At 45.0% G+C, this 22,257-nt stretch overlaps 1 protein-coding gene across 2 annotated transcripts in view; it reads right to left on the minus strand.

Annotated features, from left to right (window-relative positions):
- Positions 1–22,257, minus strand: part of COLEC12 (collectin subfamily member 12) — a 192,622-nt gene that overhangs the window by 18,164 nt on the left and 152,201 nt on the right. For both annotated transcript variants that reach the window (XM_024757941.1, XM_024757940.1), the window contains exons 4-8: positions 17,473–17,571; positions 15,684–16,730; positions 2,738–3,226; positions 1,647–1,783; positions 216–325 (exon numbers count right to left, since the gene is read on the minus strand). In XM_024757941.1, the coding sequence (XP_024613709.1) occupies positions 216–325; positions 1,647–1,783; positions 2,738–3,226; positions 15,684–16,730; positions 17,473–17,571 (1,882 nt within the window). The remainder of the gene's footprint in view (positions 1–215; positions 326–1,646; positions 1,784–2,737; positions 3,227–15,683; positions 16,731–17,472; positions 17,572–22,257) is intronic.

Consider the following 22,257-nt stretch of genomic DNA (forward strand, 5'->3'; position numbering starts at 1 on the left):
AAAAAAGAAAACCCCTATTTTTACAGCATATTGATTCTCAACCATAATTTCCCTACATGGAAATAAACATGCAGCTGGTACCTGGAGCCTCAGTTTGAGGAACGTGTAGGACACAAGGTCGTTCAGGAAGAAACTGTAGGAAGTCAGTCTGGCAAGAGGTGAAAACATAGACCAGTGAGAGCCTGACCAGCAATCTGGAAGTTTCTGAGACTCACTTATACTCTAGAGATGTCCCATCCAGCCACTTCCATTCGTTTTCCTGCTCTGAGTCTGTGAGGCCGATCCAGTAGTTCTCTTTCCCTACCATCTGCTTTTTGATCCATTGCTGAAAAATAAATCAGAAACGGTACATTACTATTTCTTGAACAGATGTTTGGGGGACTTTCCCCTCAATGTTTAGAAAAGAAGGACACTTTATAAGAGGATGTTTATCAGACTTTAACAGAGAAGCATAATGAGATTTGAATAAGATAAAGCTGTCTCACAAAAAAAGGATGTTTGTCAGAATTTGTACACTGCTTTTGCTGTCCTCTCGTTACTGCACTTGTTTTGCACTGTTTTGGGGGCTTTGACGTTTTGTCCTCTTATAAGCTTATAAGCAATATTTAAGTGATGCTCTTTCTCCCTTAAAGTATCCAGACCACTCGATGAATCCCACCAGGCTCCACCCCCTTCCACCACCCCTCCCTCCCATGTTCAAACAACAGTAACAGCCACGGCAATATTGAGCGCTTCCTCTGGGCCAGGTCCCACGTCCAACGTGTCACATACAATGTGTCTTTGAGCCATTACAACCACCAACCTAAGACAGATGACAAGTGGCTGAGCTGGGATCAGGCCCAGGTGTGTGTGTTCTGAAGCCCAGGTACCTGACTTCTGTCTTATGGATGCTCCTTCCCAGTCGATTACTGCAGAAGCATCTGTTTTCGGGGTCATGTCTGCCAGAGACACTTAAGGAAAAGGAAGGAGGCCACTGGGGCAGTGTGGCATTAAAGAAAGAGCATTGGTATTGTTGCTAGTTGGACCTCAGTTTCAATCTCAGCTCTGCATTTACTTGTCTCATCATGTATTAATCATTTAAACTTTGCGGGGCCTCAGTTTTCTTATCTGTTAGATGGGGGTAACATTACACGTAAGCTCTAGGGATGTGGTGAGGTTTCTAAGAGAAAATGCCTCATACAGTGCCTGGCACACAGTAGGGGCCTAGTGAGTGGTCACCATTGTTATCATGTGTGGGCTCTGCCCCAGGGCCTCCTCTGCTCTTCCTGACTGTGCCGAGGCCACACGTCTGGTCTCTTGCATCCCTCCCCACCCCTGCGGTGCTTAGGCCTCTCTGCCTCTCTCTCCACAGGGGCCTGGTGCCGGCCTGCCAGGCTTACGGCTCTTTCAATGGCCACCGGTAAAAGCCACACACCTCCAGGCTTGATAAAGCAAGACCTTCCAGGTGGAAGCATAAGGACCTAATTCCCATGCCATGAATGCTTCTTGTCACTGGATAAATAGCCCAAATCTCCATAATGCAGCCTTCTGTGTTTACGTGACTATGAATTCTTGATATCTTTGAATCCTCAGTAAGCACGTACTTTCCAGGTGTCACGATCCTTAAATTACAGTTTTCCCCAACTATAAGTATGCTGCAAACATACCTGTTCCTCTCTTGTGTTTATGAAAATAAGATGTGAAGACTTGTCTTCACAGGAAAGTTTTGCATCCTCAAAAATTTCTTTTTCAACCGAAAAATAGTAGCATTTGTCTGTGAAGTTCTTCCAGTGAGGCGGGCAGCCTAGGAATGCAAAGTTTAAAAGTATTGATTAAAACACACACACACACACAGAGAGAGAGAGAGAGAGAAAGAGAGAGAGAGAGAGAGAGAGAGAGAGAGAGAAAGCACTATGCCTTTCCTCAGCTGCGTTTAAGAGGCACAGCTATGGCCCTGCTTCCCCACGTCCATGTGCCAAGCCAGTGACTGACGTTTGGGGACATGCTGGGAGCAAAGACTAGTCCAGGAAAGTGGCCTGCAGAATACACAGTAGTTAAAACTACATAATCTGGAAAATATCTACCCTGAGCCTTTGTTCCTCTGTGTCTGGATTCGTCTTTACAATGACAGAAATAACAGACACAGCAACAAAAAGCACAGGCACAGATGTTCAATGTCAGTCTGGAATCACGTGGAACCTGTAAACAAGTGGCTAGGAGAGCCCAGAACTAGAACTAGGCTCATGGAACAAACATGACTGAGCTGGACTGAAGGAAACCAAGTGGAATCGGGTGTGGGTCAAAGGTTGCAGACCCAACACTCAGGGTTTGACCAAAGGTTTCACTATCAAAGGACGAGAAGGCGCCATAACATCTTCTCAAAAAGAAATACGATCTGGCTTCAGGAACAGAAAGTTCCATCTGCACGTTAACCACGGGTCATCCATCCCCAGGTGAAGGGCATAAAATGAGGACAGGGACGGGTCCAGGGTGGCCAGCCTCAGACTTTCCTGAAGGAAATGTTTGGGACCAGTTTGTCCCCGAGGATCCGACTCAGCTAATTATAAACAAGTGCTGGAGGGCCTGGTGCTGTTTAGAGAGAAACACAAGTGCCTGAGCACCACCGCCTGGCACGGGGCCGTGGGAGCAGCGGGGGCGGAGGCCACCCTGTGCGATGCCTTCACTTCCAATAAAATGCAGTGTGGGGGGCACACATGGCGGGGGCACCCATCCCCAGGTACGTGGGGCTCAGACTTACCGTTGGCCTCGGGTGCTGCAGTTGGCTCGCTCTGCAGGGCCAGGGGCACCGCCGCCCCTGATGGGCCCGGGGGACCGGGGGGGCCCTTGGGACCCGGCATGCCCGGCACCCCAGGCAAGCCCGGCAGACCCCTTGGCCCGGGCACCCCAGGCTCCCCCACGGTGCCCTGCAGTCCCTGGAAGCCAGGGGGGCCCTGGGGGCCTGGGAGTCCGTCCTTGCCTGGTGGGCCAGGGGGGCCTGGGTCCCCACTGGGGCCCTGAGGGCCGGGCTTCCCGGGGGACCCGCGGGAGCCTTTGGGGCCCTGCAGGCCTTTGGAGCCTTTGCCACCACGCTCTCCAGGGGGGCCGACCGGCCCGATCGGGCCCCTCTCACCGGCCGGGCCGGGAGGGCCAGGCTCCCCCTTCTCTCCTTTCTGTCCCTTGTTGCCAGTGGGACCCGGGGGTCCCTGCTGTCCTCTGTCACCTTTCGGACCCCTGGGGCCAGGAGGACCTAAAAGAAAAAAAAAGACAAAAGGCATAAAAGTGAAATCCAGGACGCCTCTGGTCATCTGGGACCATTTTGTCACCAGCAGGAAGGCTGTGTGGGTTGAGATCATGTGCGGGTTGAGATCGGGATGCCCTTCCCTCTTATTTCCTCCTCTTTCCACCGATGTGATGAATATTTATGAACTACCTGTTATATGACAAGCACCATGTAAGGTGGGGGAGAAGGGGTTTAGAATTAGACCAAAAAGATGCCATCGAGCGTTGCGGGCCCTATCCTGTAATTCCTGCACCACACCGCCCCGGCCTCTCCTCTCTGCTCCTCCACTGACGCTCCTGTCCCCTTCAGCGGTGCTGCGGGCACACTGCTGTCCTCAGGGCTCAGCCTCACCGTGGACCAGCGTGCAGGGACGGGCGGTCTCCATGAGAAGTGCTCTCGGGGCCAGAGCTAAGGAGGATCAGTTTCATTTTTTCCAGAGAGTCTAATGATGCAAATAGGGAAGGTAGACTAGAGAAAAAAAGAGGTGGACCATCTAATTGGCAAGGGAGAAAAAAAGACACCATTTTCTACCAAAGGAGGAAAAAGCAGTTCCCCCTAAAAAAGGTTGGGAGAAGAAGGCAAATACCTGTTCATCCCTTCTTGTTCCAAAAGCAAGTTCACATAACATGGGATTGTTTTGTTTTCTCTGAGTTCTCAGGGGTAGGTAAGGTAACAGGGATGTCACACAAATACATCACAACAAGGATTTGTATAGAAAATGACAGTGTGAGGTACTTTCACATACATTATGTCACCTGACCTTCGTCTATGACAGAGAATTCCCACAGCACATCTGAGGACACGCAGGGCCACGGACACCAAGCTCTTTGTTCAAGGTTACTTAGTGACTCAGGACAGATCTACCCAGGGGAGTAAGACACGGACAGTCACCGTCTGGGAGAGGAGCTGGGACAGGAATTCAGGGCTTCTCGTGTTGAAATGGATACATCGTGTAGGGCACTGTGCTCAAATATTCTGCTGCCCAGAATCTTAGAGTTTGAGATCTCACTATTCTTCGTGAACAAGTGTAAGAGCTTCACACCCATGCTTTGGACAGAAGCAGACAGCCTTTGAGGCTGGAAGGGCGCAGGTGCGGGGGAAAGGCTGGGTTGGTGGGACTCTGCACGCCCACAGTTTTTCCTATTCCCCTGCACCAGCACACCCCACCGGCTGGTCGGGATGGAACAGTGAAGCAGCCTTTCCCACCTCAGTAGGGGGAATCTCTGCACCCTCCCATCCCAGGCCCTAATGGACATCACTGCGCCCACATACCATCCATGGCCAAGTCCAGCCTGCCATCTCTGCCGCCCCTTAGCAGGAGCCTAGGTCCTGGACTCAGCTTTCCTTACTTGAGGCTACCCATGACGTGCCCCTGGACTTACTGGCAGGACCCTCTACAGAGCTGTAAGCGAGTTTATGCCAATGGCTAGCACTGGCTTCAGTGCGTTCTTTCTAGGGTTATCTACCCCATAAGTGGGAGGCTTTGGGATGAAGCACCCCTCTCCCTGAGCCCATTTCATTGACTCCTCTCCACCCGCTCCTGTTGACTCCTCTCTCATCAGCTCCCCTGGGCTCTGGGTCCTTATCTCCATCTCATAGTCGGATGGTCTATCTTCTCTGGGATGTCCCGCCAGCACCCCCAACCTGGTGTGTCTACACTGACCTTGTCATCTCTGCTGTTCACGTCCTCCTCCCGCCATCCCTTATCCCACTGCATCATCACAACCATCTCATCACCATCCTAGTGTGAGTCTTCTCTCTCTTCCTCTCTCCCTCCTGCCCCTCTCTTTCTGGTAGATTTTCACAGTTACCTCTTAACTGCTCTTCCTACCTCTGATTCCTCTCCATTCATCCCACTCTGCATCTTTCGCCTTCTTTACACATAACTCTGGTCTCCACCTGCTCCAGAATATTCAGCCCCTTCTCGATCACCTGATGTCAAGGCTTTCATGACCTGGCCTCACATGTGTTTATTCCATCCTCCCCTGCACTTATGCAAATTTCTTCTCTTAGAATTTTCTCTGCCCATATCCATCTGGAGAATTCCTGTTCACCCACCATGTAATCCTCCCAGGTCACTCCAGATGGAAGTTTTTCCTCTTTTATGATTTTTTAGTCCTTGTTTATTCCTCGAGGATCCTTCCCCATCTAGCAGCTAGATTATAGGCCATACTCATTATCCAGCAAGTGTTTATCAAATCAATGGGCATCACAGCCCAGTGCACTAATGCCAACATTATGGGCCCCAGCAGAGACCAAAAGGGAGAGATTTTGGGGGAACGGTGTCCTGCCTGGTGTCCCTCACCTCATTCCAAGAAGTACAGCTCCACTCAATCTACATATCAGGTTTACCTGATATGTAGCCAGGTAACCCTGGCTGCCAGTATGGAATCACCATGGGGAGATGTCTTTCCTGACTCTACTCACACTTCAGAATTGATCTAGTGGTCTTTTATCCACAATCTGGATAAACAGATTTTCTTTTTCTGTTTAACTTGATGAGGCTTATTAAACAGCCAAACCACTTAGTAAAGACATGGAGGGTGGGTTTTCATTGCCAGATCAGTCTCCTTTAAAAAAATAACTTAGAGGCTTCCCTGGTGGCACAGTGGTTAAGAATCCGCCTGCCAATGCAGGGGACACGGGTTCGATCCCTGGTCTGGGAAGATCCCACATGCCGCAGAGCAAATAAGCCTGTGCGCCACAACTACTGAGCCTGAGCTCTAGAGGCTGTGCACCACAACTACTGAAGCCTACGTGTCGTAACTACTGAAGCCCGTGCACCCTAGAGTCCATGCGTCGCAACTACTGAGCCCACATGCTGCAACTACTGAAGCCTGCATGCCTAGAGCCCGTGCTCCACAACAGGAGAAGCCACCGCAATGAGAAGCCCATGTACCACAACAAAGAGTAGCCCTTGCTCACCGCAACTAAAGAAAGCCCACGCACAGCAGCGAAGACCCAACGCAGCCAAAAATAAATTTTAAAAAATAATAAAAATTTTAAAAAATAAAAAGGGCTCTCACTCATAAAAAAATAACTTAGTTCCTTTGTGTAGTTGAGAAATAGTGTCTTACAGATTATTAGCAGGTAAGGTGGCATGTGTGTTCCTCCACAACAGATGTAGCATTATGGAAGATTCTAGTGGAACAATACTGACAATAGGCCAAAACGAACAAACAAAAATCTAATTTATTTAGAATAAGGGCAAAAATAAAAGTAACTTTTTTTTTTCCCCCTCAGCTACTTCTGTTTTGTTTATGTTCTATGTTTAGCCTTAAGAAATCTAAATAATGAGGAAGGTCTGTTGGGAAATTCAAGTGCTTTAGAAATTCTTTATCCTTATCCTCTTCGTGGATTTACCAATAATCAGTGTTTCTTGATCACTCACATCTGGGGTTGGTGCTATACTTGCAAGTTACGGGAAATGAGTTCACTTGCAGCCATGAAATAGTGCCCATTCCGGGGCCTGTCTCCCTGTTCTGAATGTTCTGACAGACCCATGTGACAGGGACTTGTATTTGTTCCAGAACACCCTCCTCTGGTTTCCGACAGAATTCCAAAGACATACAACTCTCTCTTTGCCTCCTTACATGAATCCAAGACCTCCCTTACCTGGGGAGACAGCTTTTCGTGAATCTTATTTCTTTCTGGGGTCAGGTAGTTTATCGTATTCAGCTGTTTCCCTCTGAACCGAAGTTGTGCTTGAATGGCCCTACCTTCTCCACATAGAATCGTGGCTTATTTTAAGAACAGCATAAAAACACGGATCCCACAGTCAACACAAAATACCAACAGATGCTAATTTCCAAATCTTGAGAAGGAAGGGAATAAGACACTGGGAGAAGATGCAAGATTTTGCCTTTGATAAAGTCTAAAATCCTACTTGTGATGGATTTCCTAGCTGGATTAGCATAAAAACTGAAATTTTCATACGAAGCACTAACTACATCCATCATAAATAGGTTATCTCTCTCTTTAAGATAAAGTTTTATATTCATGGCTGTGGATAAACTCCTAGCAAGCACTCTATTATCAACGCATGTCTTCATCCCCAGCTGCCCCATCCGCAGAGCTAGAGCAGGAGGCTGGCGCTCCGCCTACAGATGCTGGGCTATGTGAAAACGTATTCTGTGTGTCCCATACCCAGGGGATTCATTCATTCATATACTTGGCTCATTAAGACGGTACTTTGCTCCTTAAGATATAGATATTTGCTAATCATTTCTTTTTAAAAATCACTAAGAGGGCTTCCCTAGTGGCGCAGTGGTTGAAAGTCCACCTGCCGATGCAGGGGACACGGGTTCATGCCCCGGTCCAGGAAGATCCCACATGCCCGTGAGCGGCTGGGCCCGTGAGCCATGGCCGCTGAGCCTGTGCGTCCGGAGCCTGTGCTCCGCAACGGGAGAGGCCACAACAGTGAGAGGCCCGTGTACTGCAAAAAAAATAATAATAATAATAAATAAATAAATAAAAATCACTAAGAAAAAGAGCTAAAACCATTTCAGAAGTCAGCACTGGATCCCCCTACAAAGCCAATCGTTAATGCCATGAGTATATCTTCCTCTAGGCCCTGGGATGCTGGTATGGTTTTGGCATCTAGATGATCCCAGGCTTTTAGGTATTACTTGAATCTTTTATTAGGCAGCTATTGAAGTGAAAATAAAATATAAGCCATCCATAGTGCCTTAAAACTGAGAACACTGAGATAAATGATGAGGGAGGTATTTATGAGCTCATGTGATAACAATTTGAATTCAGACTCAAGAAAATGTAACACTACATGTGAGGCAGACATGATGTCTCATACAGAAGAGCAAACTGGAGATTTGCTTCCAAGGCCAAGTGGGTGGCTGGCCTGGGATTCTGAAATGCCAGGATACCCATGTTGCTGATAAAGCCACCAAAGGCTCCAGAAATGCCTGTATATAACCGACACCAGAACTTGGAGCAACCGTGTTTACACTGCCAGCAAAACCTTCTCCCCAGGTTCCCAGGCTTCAGAGCCCAGAGCCTTGAACACACGAATCCCCTAAACAAGCAGCTCCAAAGAGGACAGAAGACTAAATCACTGTGCCATTTCCGCTTTAACAACCAAACTGCAGGCCTTGAGAAGGGCCCAGCCCTGTGTCCTATGCCAGAGATAACTTTCCAATTCGTTTTCCAACAAAACTGCTGGTGCCTAACAGAAAGTAGAGAAACCACTCCAATTCTTACTGCCATTCAACATCTTGGAGAGACTGTTTTAGAACCACAAGTGGTTGGGTTGGAAGATAGAAGAAAACAGTAATATAATCTGACATATTTTTCTTCTCATTAAAAAAATCTACTTCGCATGCAATGAAATTAATCAAACATTTATTTAACACCCACATATGAAAAAGTGGTCCTGCTTCACTTAGCTGAAAAGGAATATACAAATTAAAAGGAAATTTAAGAGATATTTTTTGGCAATCATTTTGAAGAAGAATTTGATTCTTGACCTCATGTTCAAGACAGTCAGGCTTCTGGAAAGCCATGGAAGCTCTCTCTCCACAGAGAAGGATATACTTAAACCACTGTTTCTCACCAACTGGCCACGGTCTACATCGATGCCTTTGAGTTGCCTACTCTCAAGGCTCCCCAGACAAGTGGTCTTGTTTAGGGAAGAGTATCAAGAGGGGGTGGGGTCGACAATGAGAGGAATCGAGGCCTCATGCCTCATCCACTTTGCTCCATGCCCTGTCCTGCTATGTGTGCTGTCCAGCCTTCCTGTGCATCTTTCAAGGTCCAGATCAAATGTCAGTCTCTCACTGAAGCCTTAACTGATAGCTCTCCTGAAGGTAAACTCTCGTGTATTCAACCTCCCCAAACATGCCATCTTTCTCCTGAATCATCCGAGGGCAGCAGGGTACTGTGTGGAAGCATGGGTTAAGGGACCAGACAGACCCGAGTTTAGCACTACCTACCACTGACTAGCTGCTTGATCTTGGATTAGTTACTCAGGCTCTCCGTGCCTCAGCCCCCCTCCCTGCAAATGGGGATGCTGACGATCCCTACCTTAAGGAGCTATAACAAGGAACAGAGACAACTTATCCAAGTGCTCACTGGCATGACTGGCATGTTGCAGACACTCAATAAAAGTCCACTAGGGACTTCCCTGGTGGCACAGTGGTTTGGAATCCGCCTGCCAATGCAGGGGACACGGGTTCGAGCCCTGGTCCCAGAAGATTCCACATGCCATGGAGCAACTAAGCCTGTGTGCCACAACTACTGAGCCCACATGCCACAACTACTGAAGCCTGCGTGCCTAGAGCCCGTGCTCCGCAACGAGAAGCCACCACAATGAGAAGCCACACACCTCAACGAAGAGTAGCCCCCGCTCGCCACAACTAGAGAAAGCCCATGCACTGCAACAAAGACCCAACGCAGCCAAAAATAAATAAAATAAAATAATTTATTTAGGGGCTTCCCTGGTGGCACAGTGGTTGAGAGTCTGCCTGCTGATGCGGGGGACACGGGTTTGTGCCCCGGTCCGGGAGGATCCCACATGCCGCGGAGCGGCTGGGCCCGTGAGCCATGGCCGCTGAGCCTGAGCGTCCGGAGCCTGTGCTCCACAACAGGAGAGGCCACGACAGTGAGAGGCCCGCGTACTGCAAAAATAATAATAATGATAATAATTTATTTTTAAAAAAAGTGGATTAAAGAATGAGTGAAAGCCAGGGGTCGGCAGCACCGAGTGTGATTCCTATTATTTTTTAAAAAAGTGGATTAAAGAATGAGTGAAAGCCAGGGGTCGGCAGCACCGAGTGTGATTCCTCTCCTGGGCTGGGCACCAGGAAGCCAGTAGTTAAGTAGTTTTGGACCCATATGGTACAACTATAGTCCTTGTGCACATGAAGCTGTTGTTTTCCACAGCGATGTACTGGCTGGGGCTCCAGTGGAGGGAAGTCTTGGATAGGAACTGAACAAACTCACTCTTGGGTATGAATATTAGCTAACCCCCTGTCAGGCACTGCACTATTTTATTTACATTATCTCATTAAGTCCTTATAACTCTAAAAGGTAGATGCAGATGGGAAAACCGAGGCACAGAGAGGCTAAGGAAGTTGGTACCCGTATCCAGGGCTATCAGGCTCTAGAGCTTTTGTTCTCACCCACTAAACCTTGTGCTTCTCTCAGAACAGCAGGTGCAGGGAACTGTCTGATTGCACTAGGAGGATGTGACTTACACCTGCATGGCTTGCAGAGAATAGCTCAGGATGTGAGGTGAACTTGCCACCCAAGAGTGTGTGTTATGAGTATGAAGTCCTCCATGTGCCTAATTAGGATAAAAAGCATTACATTATTGGTAACAAAAAAAAAATAAGGCTTTCTTAAGGTTTGGGGGTTTATGGATGTAGAGATAATTGTTATCAGGATTCAACATATGACTTAATATCTAGTTCCACATTATCATCTGGTTTCAGTGCCATCTAATCAGTCAGCTTCAGCTTTCACTGCCTAATGAGGCAAGTGTCTCCTGTGGCTGAAATGTCCCAGAAGCATTAGGGTTCTTGAAGTGCACGTCACCAAGAATTTCCTGGAAAGCATCAGTGTATTCTGAATCTTGCAGAGGCAAACCCAGCATAAGCCAGTGTTAATCCCATCCTGCTCCTTCCTGTTTTATCCCATCTGTCCCTCATCCTCAGGGGTGGGATGTGCGTACAGAGAACGAGGAAAGGCGCTAGAGATGCAGGGGGGGAGGAAACGCTTGCATTTGGAAGTGGGGGTCTCCCCCCAGTCTCTGGTTCTCTTGGAATCGCCAGTGGGCATTCCCGTCCTGGAGGAAGTTGAACACATTGAATAGAAAGGGGGTGGCTTGGCTTGAGAAGTTTCTCAGGTCAACTCACAGAAAGTGCAGGTAATGAGAAGACCAAGGATAAATGTAAATGGGAAAGCATATGAAAAAGAGAAAATACCATTCAGAAACCAAACTCTGAGGGCTTTCAGAGACACTGAGCCAGGAACCTCACCCTAAGAGACATCTCCCACTTAATACGTCTAAACAGACCTCCCTTTCTGCATCTCCTGGTTGGTACTGCCATCCGCCTAGGTGCTCAAGCCAAACACTTAGGAGACACCCATTCCTCCCTTTCCCCTGCTCTCCATGGCTGATGCATCCGTGAGCCTCGTCCACCTGCAGGCAGCAGCCCCTAACCCCGTGTTCAGTTTCTGTCCACAGCACCCCGACTCCTACGACGTACTGGTGCCTCTTGGCTGCCGCTTTGGGCTTGGGACACTTCGGGGAGGGAAATCCAGTGTGCTGTGCACCAAACGTAGTCAAGATGGGATTGGCACAGACTCCAAACTGCACAGCCCCTCCAGCCCGCGAATTCCTCACGCCGGTGGGCACGGCCTGTTGTCCAGGGAAGGGCAGGGCTGTCCTTGATTCTACCTCCATGATTCCTCCTGACTGAGGAGACCCACTTCTGTCATCTCCACTGCTACCATCCATCCCACATCACCCATGACTGGTCCACTGCCCCTCACTGGACCCCTGCCTCCAGGCTCACTCCCCCAGAATCTGTTCTCCCCCCAGAGAACATTTATTTTTGTATTTAAAAACGTAAATATTTTTATATTTAAAAACACAAATATTTTTATATTTAAAAATATAAATCAGGTCATGTCACCACCTTCCTTAAAACTCCCCTTCACACTTAGAATGAAATCCCATCTCCCTGCCCTCACAGGCTCCCTCGGGATGGCTGGGAGGGGGGCGTGCACTTGCTGTGATTATCAATGGGGTTCGCACCATGGGCTTTGCACCAGACGCACTGGGCTCAGATCCTGTTTAGCTACTTATCGTTTCTGTAAATTTAAGGAAGTTCCTTAAACCTCTCAACGCCTTAGTTTCCTCATCTGTAAACAGGTGATGATCTTCTGAGTACCTGCCATACAGAGTGGGTGTTAGGACTCACCAAGATGGTTCATGAAAAGCCCTCATTCCTCTCACGCTTAGTATCAGCTGATAAAAATAATCAGAACAATGGAAACATTAACTAAGTTAGAGCCGGGCTCTGAATCTCCAACCATGAGCTTTTCATACCCTTCCTTAGCTGTTAAGCCGCACTGTCTGTAAACTAAGTATGTCAGAAGTTTCCTTGTAGAAGAGAAGTTAACAATTAAACCCATGGAGTAATAAAACTATGAAATTTATAGCTAGAAAATCTCCAGAATACCATGATAGGACTGCCTAAGGTATAACAACTTGCCTAAGGTATAACAAGAGACAATGAGAAAGCTCTTATTTTCTGAGGTTGCACGTCTGCTGAGATCTGCCCTCATTCTGAATTTAGGTTGAGGAAGAATAGGGAAAAAAATAAATCAAGCACTGAAGAACCTTCTGGTCATTTGAAAGCCCACCTCTTTATTCCGAGTATCACTCATACCTACAATACTTTGATGGGCACTGTCCAACCTCTCTAGAGTTGGGGCATGCTTATGGTTCAGGAAACCCACTACAGTCTCAGGCAACACCAATTTTTATAAGGAACATTATATAAAACCAAGATTTGGGCTTCCCTGGTGGCGCAGTGGTTGAGAGTCCGCCTGCCGATGCAGGGGACACGGGTTCGTGCCCCAGTCCGGGAAGATCCCACGTGCCGCGGAGCGGCTGGGCCCGTGAGCCATGGCCGCTGAGCCTGAGCGTCCGGAGCCTGTGCTCCGCAACGGGAGAGGCCACAGCAGCGAGATGCCCATGTACCGCAAAAACCAGACTTTATTTTCCTTTAATGAGTACCCACTAGTCTTTGTTTCACCCTCTGGAGCACCTCCGATGTCATTTAAAATCTCCTCCACATGCTGGCCTTTTGAATAGTTGTAAACAGCTGCCTTATTCCCCACTAAGCTGTCTCTCCTACAGGTTAAAGTTCCCAGGTCCTTCAGTCCTTCCTCACAGCACATCGTTTCTAGACCCCATCATCCTGGTCATATTTTTCCAAGCATGATGGTCTGTGAGCGCCCCTGTTGAAAGGGGCTCCCCAACATACGCAGTATCCACCAGGAGTGGTTTTGCCATGCTGAAGGGAGTAAGATATCACCTCCCTCATTTTGGAAATCATATTTTTATTAATACGGTCAAAGATCACATTAACTTCCCTGGAAGACACATTTAGTTGCTTACAGTCAACTAAAATCCCCACACTTTTCCTGCACACTTCCTCCAAGCCATGCCCTCCCATCAACACTAGTATTTGGTCTCTTCTATGTACGAGCAGGTCCTATATGTCTTCCCTATTTATTTCACTTTGTTGGCATCTCTTTACTATGCCAGCCCCTGCAGATCATTTTGGATTATGATTCTATCACCCATTAAACAGTATATCCAGTTTCATGTCACACAAGTATTGGATGACCAGGTTATCCACGTCCTCAAGTGAGTCCCTGCAAAGCTGTTGAGCAGGTCCCTGCCATCTGCCACCCAGATATGCCTCCAGGCTCAGAGGGGCTCATGAACTATCACTCTTTATACTCAGTCATTCAATAGTATGGCAGTCACATCCCAGGGTGACTCCCAATGACTCATGCCCTCGTATAATCCCCTCCCCTTAAGTATGGAACCTCTAACTTGCTTCTAACCAATAGAATATGTCAAAGGCAATGGGATGTCGCTCCCTTGACTAGGTTACATTTATAAGACTCTGTCTTTGCCAACTAGAGTGAGAGAGACTCCCTTGCTGGCTTTGAAGAAGCTGTAATGTTTTGAGATGGTCACATGGCAAAGGACTGGGGGTGGCCTTTAGGACCTGACAGCCGATCTTACAGTCCAAGCAGATGAAGTCTGCCAAGAACGTGAAGAAGTGTGGAAATGAGTCTTTCCCCAGTCAAGACTCTGATGAAACCACAGCTCCTCGCTGAGACTGCAGCTGGGTGAAACCCTGAGCAAAGGACGCACCTGAGCTGTGCCCAGATTCCTGACCACAGAAACTGTGAGATGAGAAGTGGGTGTTTTAAGCTGCTGAGTTTTTAGTAATTTGCTATGCAGCACAGAAAATGAATACAACCAATAAACCCATCTAACTGGGCTATAAGCCAGCACTGAGTGCTCCATCTTGTTCAAGGGTATCACTGCCAAGTGCCTTGGTGAAATCCAGATATGCTACTTTTCATTCTCCTAGTTTAAACAATATACTAACTCTGTTAACGTGAGGAAATAAGATTAGGTTCACCAGGCTTCTTCTTAGTGAATTCATTCCGATGATGACTGCATTCCTGAAAACTCAAAAATTATCCTTTTTATAATCTCTTCTCAAATTTTTCTTGGGCTTGAAGACAAATTCTCCATTCTACACAGTGTGTAGACTCTACCTTTATCCCCTTTTTTTGAAAATCAGGATTACTTTTGCTTATAGCCAGTCTCTTTTTGCCCTAAAATTCTCTTGATTTTAAGCTACATGAGGGCAAAGACCTTCTGGTCTTCTTCGTACACCCCAGAGTGCCGAGCACAGCATCTTCCACTCAGTACTTTCAACTTAAACCCTGTGAAAATAGTTATGACTGAAAATACTATTACTATATGGTTGCTGCAAATCTTCAGAAGTAGGCTTAATCTAATCCAAATTAAGTAGGCTTAATTTATAGGGATGATCTGGTTGAGAGCAAAACTCAGATTTTTATGTAAGTCCATTATTCCCCTCCTCTGTGGTGTTAACAGTTACTGTAATGGCCAACCATCCATCTGCTCATGACACTTAGAAGTAGGAATCTCTTAATGGTAACTCCATGATCTAAAAGAATTAATCTTCCTTCCAAAGGAGTCTGATTTATAATGGCACTGAAATAGCTAGGCACTAAGAAAATCCAAGTTAACCAATCTTTCATCCCACAAATATTTAATGGAACACATTTGAGCATGGTCCACAAATTCTTAGTTATTTCTGCTTCCTTTCAAGAAATGGAGCTTAATTCCCTTCCCCCTTGGGTGTGGGATGGACTTAGTGACTTGTTTCTAAATTAGAGACTGTGGTGGAAGTGATGGTATGTGACTTTTGAGGCTAGGTCATAAAAGGCATCGTGGCTTCCTTCTTTCTGTTTCTCTTGGATCACCTGCTCTGGAGGCAGCCAGCTGCCATGTTGTGAGAATACTCAAGCAATTTCACATGGTGAGGAAACGAGGCCACCTGCCAACAGCTGACAAGCCAAGAGCCATGTGAATGAGCATCTTGGAGGCAGATCCTCAGCCTCAGTTAAGGCTTCAGAAGACTGCAGCCCTGGCCAATATCTTAACCACAACTCATGAGAGTTACTAACCATCTAGCTAAGCTAAGCTGCTCCTGAATCCCTGATCCATAGAAACTATGAGATAATACATGCTTATTGTGTTAAATTGCCGAGTTTTGGGGTCATCTGTTACACAGCCATAGATAACTAATACAAACACAAATTCAGAATTTTCGCTTACCTTGTAGTATTGTAAAATTCTTGATGAGCTGACCATGCTTGGAGTCCACCAGCTTCATTTCTTCCATAATCACTGATAAGTTGGCCACTTCAGTGTCCAACCGCGACCTCATCAAATCTTGTTGCATCCTGAGAGAAACAGAATCCAAACGGATGTTGGCCAGTGTGTTATTCAAGGAGGTCAGATCATCCGTGTGTTTGGTCAGCGTATCCGTGCACGTGGTCCTGACTTCATTCAGGTTGCTGGTCAGTGTCCGTAGGTAGTGGGCCGTGTAGCTAATGTTGCTAATGATGTTCACAATGTCGGTCTCAAAGAGCTGGAAGCGCTCCTCCAGCTGGCTGAACTTGACAGCCGTTCTGTTCTCTGCATCCCTGTGTACATCCTGCAGATCTTTCAGGTTCTGCTCATTGGCTTGGGAGGCCGTAGTGATGTTGTCCATCTGCCCTGCAAAGGAGCTGAGCTGGCTGTTCATGTCCTCCAGGGTGTCATTGTTGGCTTTGGCCAAGGCAGAGTTATTGGCAGCCAGCGTCTGCAGGCTCTGCACTTTCTCCTTCAGCCAATCTGTGTCCTTCTTGGCTTGAAGGAAAACCTGCTGCAGGTTCTGGAAGTCATTCTTGATTCGCTGGATTGCCTGACTTGTGTCATCCAAAGAGCGCTGCAGATTTGTGATGAGGTTCCTTTGCTGCACCTGGGTCAGGTTCAGGTTGTTGAGGTTCATGATGACCACATTGTGAGAATACATCTGGCTCTGCAGGTTGCCCTGAAGCACACTCGTGTCTTGCTGCAGGTTTGTGACATAGCCGTTATATGCCTGGAGGGTTTTGTTTACAGTGGTGATGAGGAAGGAGTTATTCTCCAAAGTTTCTTTCAGCTGACTCTGCTGGTCCACCAGCGCATCCCCGCTCACCTGTAACTTCTCCAGCGTATCTCTGTTCTTGCTAGTCTTTTCTGTAATCTCACGAAGTTGCTGACGCAGATCCAGAATGTCTGACCTGAAGGTGGAGAGTTCTGAGTTGGTGCTGAGAGCTTTCTTCCCAGTTTGGTCCCCTGGAATAAGACACGTGTGTTACTCAGATTGGTGGGATGGAGAAGTGTTCAGGTGAGGTCACAGATCCCAGAGACCTAACTGGGATGTGCTCTATTTCATACATAAAACTTGTGGGATATGCAGACTGCACTGCAGTAGTAAAATCCATCTCTCTGTTAAAACTGGGTCCTCAGAAATTGGAAAGGCTACTGAGTACTAGGACAGACTAACTTGGGTGAACACTTATCTCAAAGGAGGGGGAATTTGCCTGATTCTAGAGCACTGGGAAGGACGTCAAGAAGGCAATAACCTTCTGTTTAATTCATCAAAATTCCTTTTTAAAAAATTGAAAAAAATCACAGGATAAGAATAGGCTGGTATCTTTTATTTTTTTAATTAATCTCTACAAATTTTTATGAAGTTTAAAATATTTCAAATAGGAATTTACTGAGTATTTCATAAAACAGCTTTTAATAAAGGGTGTTTGTGGTTCTTTTTGATCAGGATTGGTGTTCAGGTTTTATGTGGCACATAATAGTGTTTTCTGGGGAGCAGAATTCAACTCCAAAATTGGTCCTTAACTTTAAAATTTTAAAGTCTTTGAATTAAATCATGAGGAAAGATTCAACACACAACATGAAAGTTTAAAGTCTTTCTGGGTGAATGTGAATTTAGAGCCATGTCATTCTAAAAAGCTGTGGTCATTTACATACAGTTGAGTTAGGGGATTCAACTTAATAGTTCACTCTCATTGCAGATTACCTAATTTTTTCAGGTCGCTTTCCACTGCTGTGAGCTTGTCATCATAGGTTTGGCGAGATGTCTCCATGCCACCTGTAACACTGTCCATTTTCTCTACAACTAAGATTTGGAAATCAATGGATTAATACACACACCTGCCCATATTTTATCTTTCAGTTTCAACAAGAGAGCATTTCATTACAGAATAAAGGAAACAGAGTGAAAGAAAAAGAGTATAAAAGAAATCAAATATAGGGAAAAAGCCATTCTTTTAGAAAAATAAGTAACGTACTTGTCGTAAACCCCGGTGGTAGTTTACTTGGTTGAGAACTGTATGTTCTTAAAAGCTGTTCTCAGGATTCTGTATTGGCTTGGAGATTTTAGAAACTGTATGCAACTCATTAAATATTTTTTGTATTATAGAAATCCTCAATCTGTGTTATTTTTTATATTAACTTCCATAGGTGGAGGCATAACACAAAATTTTGTCACTTATCAGACTCCCTACCATTCTTGGTAGGTGTAACTCGATTATATGGAAGAAGATTCCATGGCAAAGAAAATCTAGCTCAAGTCTATACATAAAGTTGTTGTAAAAGGGATGCAAAGTCAAGGGTGTTTGCTACTCTCTGTCATGAGTTCATCACTGAGGCTTGAAAATCTGCTTCTCCATAGTGACATGTGAATCTTTATCAGTTCCCAAGAAGGTGCCTAAGTGGGTTTCCAAATAATAATTTACTAAGAAGACTTTTTTCCCAGCATTTTCCTGATTGTACATGATAGGGAAAGTTAGTGATGCAGTGTTAAAGCCACTGTCATTATTCGTTCTCAGAAGGCAGTAATTGTCCATGGTTATGAATTTAAGTTTACCATTCTAAAATGTCTGTGAATTGTCTCCTAAGGCAAAAGAAACAACAGCAAAAATAAACAAATGGGACCTAATTAAACTTAAAAGCTTTAGCACAGCAAAGGAAACCAGTGACAAAATGAAAAGACAACATACTGAATGACAGAAAATATTTGGAAATTATATGACCCATGGGGTTAATATCCAAAATATATAAACAGCTCACGCAGCTCAATATCAATAAAACAAACATGCCAATTAAAAAACGGGCAGATTGGGCTTCCCTGGTGGTGCAGTGGTTGAGAGTCCGCCTGCCGATGCAGCGGACACAGGTTCACGCCCTGGTCCGGGAAGATCCCACCTGCCGCGGAGCAGCTGTGCCCGTGAGCCATGGCCGCTGAGCGTGCACGTCCGGAGCCTGTGCTCCGCAACGGGAGAGGCCACAACAGTGAGAGGCCCGCGTACAGCAAAAAAAAATAATAATAAATTAAAAAAAAAACGGGCAGATTTATTATACAAACACCAAACTTACTGAATTATACTTTATTGTAATTTAAAATAGAGAATAAATATGTAACATATATGTATACACACACACACATATATATATATCTTTTTTTAAATTGATTTATGGCATCCTCGATGCTTCCCTGAATTCCAAAGTTGCAGTGTCAGACTCACTTTTATCTATTTCTTTCTCTTTATACCAGCCTTCCTCTTTTGTATTATTGGAATAAAAATATCCAGGTCAATAAACTCTAGTCTATAAAGAAGAAAACTCTTACTCTCCCTAACAGTGATCCATCCTATGTCATAATCTCTTTCATCTTCTACCTTCTCTAATATTGTACCTCTTCATATAAATGAAAACCTGATTCCTTCCCAATACCACCACTTCCCTGGAGGTCCACCCTAGTGGGGACTGTAGGTATTGACATAATTGTTTACCTCTGGCACATCTTGATCCTTATCTTTGAAATATCTTTTAACCCTTTCCTCCTTTTGAAATCAGCATCACCCAGTTTTACTCTACTTTTCTATCTTTGAGGCTATAAACCACAGAACTTCAAGACATGGTGTACCTTCTCTCTGATTTCAGCATCTTTTTCTTCTCATCCTTTCAATGCAACATTTCTTGAGACTTCAGTGTTTCCCTATTCATCTGGAATGGACGCATTTCAACAACTGTCTCTTGTTCCTTACAACTCAAGCCATGTCATTGTAACTCATCTTCCAGGAGATCCCCACCACCACCAAAAAAAATCCAACCAACCAACCAAACAAACAAACAAAAAAACAGGCAGAAGATCTGAACAGACACTTTTCCAAAGAAGATATGCAGATGGCCAACAGGTATGTGAAAAAAATGCTCAACATCATTAATCATCAGAGAAATGCAAATCAAAACCACAATGAGATATCCCCTTGATATCTCATATCTCATTTACACCTTGACAGGTGTAAACCTGTCAGAATGGCTATCCTCAAAGTCTACAAATAACAAATGTTGGCAAGGATATGGAGAAAAGGGAACCCTACTACACTCTTGGTGAAAGTGCAAATTGGTGCAACTACTATGAAAAACAGTAAGGAGGTTCCTCAAAAAACTAAAAACAGAACTACCATGTGTCCAGTGATTCCACTGCTGGGTATATATATGAAGAAAATGAAAACACTAATTCGAAAAGATACATGCATCCCAATGTTCACAACAGCATTATTTTACAATAGCCAAGATATGGAATCAACCTAAGTGACCATCAACAAAAGAATGGCTAAAGAAGATGTGGTTTGTGTGTGTATATATATATATATATCTCTATATACATATATATACAATGGAATATGACTCATCCATAAAAAAAGAATGAAATTCTGCTATTTGCAACAACATGGAGGGACCTGAGGGGTATCGTGTTTAGTGAAATAAGTCAGACAGAGAAAGACAAATACTGTATATCACCTATATGTGGAATCTAAAAAAATAAAACAAACGAATATATATATACAAAACAGAAACAGACTCACAGGTATAGAGAACTAATGTTTACCAGTGGGGAGACGGGAGGGGAGAGGGGCAAGATAGGGATTAAGAGATACAAACTATGTATAAAGTAAATAAGTAACAAGGATATATTGTACAGCACAGGGAAATATAGCCATCATTTTGTAATAACTTTAAAAGGAGTATAACCTATAAAAAAATTGAGTCACTATGTTGTACACCTGAAAATCAACTATACTTCAATAAAAAAATAAAGATAGAAAAAAATAAAGTGTACTAAGTGAAAAAATAAAAAATAAATGTCAAATAAGAGTATATCCCTCCAGAAGTAACTCCTGTGAGATCCAACCTCTAGCAGCTTGGGATCAAGTCTGACTGTCCCTCTTGGTATTGATAGCTTTTTAAAAAATAATGACCAATTTTTTAAGCATGAATATGTTTTATATATTACTTATCAGCCAATGGACCCAGTCTATTTTATTCAGCAGCGTTCCACCCAAGTGGGACTGCGTGAGAAGATTCTCCAGGCTCCCATCAGGAAGCAGAAGTATGTTCCCACGCGTGGAGAAGCTGGAGAAGCTCGTCGTGCTCTATCTCAAGCTTCTATATAGTCTGGTCATAATGAAATGTGTGCTTTGCACCAAATGCTCTTTCTCCCCCAAGCCTTTCCATGCATGCTTCTCCCCACCTAGAATGTTCTTCCCTGGCCTCTTCCCCAAGCTAAGCCCTCCTTGCTCTTCAAGACTCAGCTGGTCACGTCCTGTGGGAAATCTTTGCTGAAGTTTATGTTGCAGGGGTCTCTCTCCCGATTATAGGACTCTCGTCACTGCGTTGTCATGGTTTCTCTACTCTAAGACCCTTTAGGGCAGGACAATTTGTGTTGGTTTTATCTCCAGCTCTTAGCTCAGTGTGTGGCGCGTAGTAGGTATTCATCACATACTTATTCATTACACCGTTTATTTAAATAAATGAGAATCTGCCTGCTGGCTGCTGAGGCCTGTGGAAAAAATCGACTGAGCTAGAGGTTATGCAAACAAACGTATAAACCACCCAATGCAGGGAGGCCTCGACACTGGCAATGAGTATGGCATTTAGTTGAATAATTATCGTTTTTTTTAAGATGACTATATAAACACAGAGGTACAGTTATAATAATCTGAGGGTTGTCTGATAGGCATGCACATTCCTAAATCCCTGGAAAATGGGAAGAACAAAATGTTTCATCTGCATTTTAGCAAAGCTACCCTTTAAAAAAAAAAAACGAATGTTTACAAGTTTAGGTTCAGTTTTGATCCTCAAATCAAACACATGCCTCAGTCTGTCCTCAAACCACACACAGGATCTTAAGTCCTGACCTTTTTTGCTGGAAGCCAAAGAAACCTCTGAATATGCTGACAGGCAGTCATTTTCTATCCTAATTTTTGTTCCATTTTACTTTTTAAAAACACAGAACTGTCGTAGACAGCTAATTCAGGTTTGTATAGAGTAAAAGGAATAAATACATTCATGAAAAAAAACCAAAAACCTGTTAGGTTTCTCTTTGGTGCTAGGAAACTCTTTGCCCCGCCCACAAGGATTATGAATTGGTTACATGCACCACTGCCTGTGTGTCTGTGTTTAAAAACAGAGGATCTGGGTATAAAGCTGCAAACTTGAGGGCTGCAAAACTGGCAGCTTGCTAACTGCTTTAAAATACTAGACTGACGGAGATCCAGAAGTAACACTTGCTGTAATAGCACATAGCATTTTCGCTGTTTTTTTTACTCTTAACTCATTAGCACAAATTCTGTCAGGAAAATAGTGGCAGACCATCCTCTCTGACCCTGGAAACTCCCCATCTTTGGAGGGAGACCTCAGTTTGTAGATTGTTCTCATATGAGGAAAACAAACATGAAACACAGAAGGGTCACGAGCAGTCTGTTTTTTCACAGGCTCCCCTTTATTGGAAAGTGTT

The sequence above is a fragment of the Neophocaena asiaeorientalis genome, unplaced genomic scaffold (assembly GCF_003031525.2).
Source record: "Neophocaena asiaeorientalis asiaeorientalis breed wild unplaced genomic scaffold, Neophocaena_asiaeorientalis_V1.1 scaffold142, whole genome shotgun sequence".
Taxonomy (NCBI): Eukaryota; Metazoa; Chordata; class Mammalia; order Artiodactyla; family Phocoenidae; genus Neophocaena; species Neophocaena asiaeorientalis.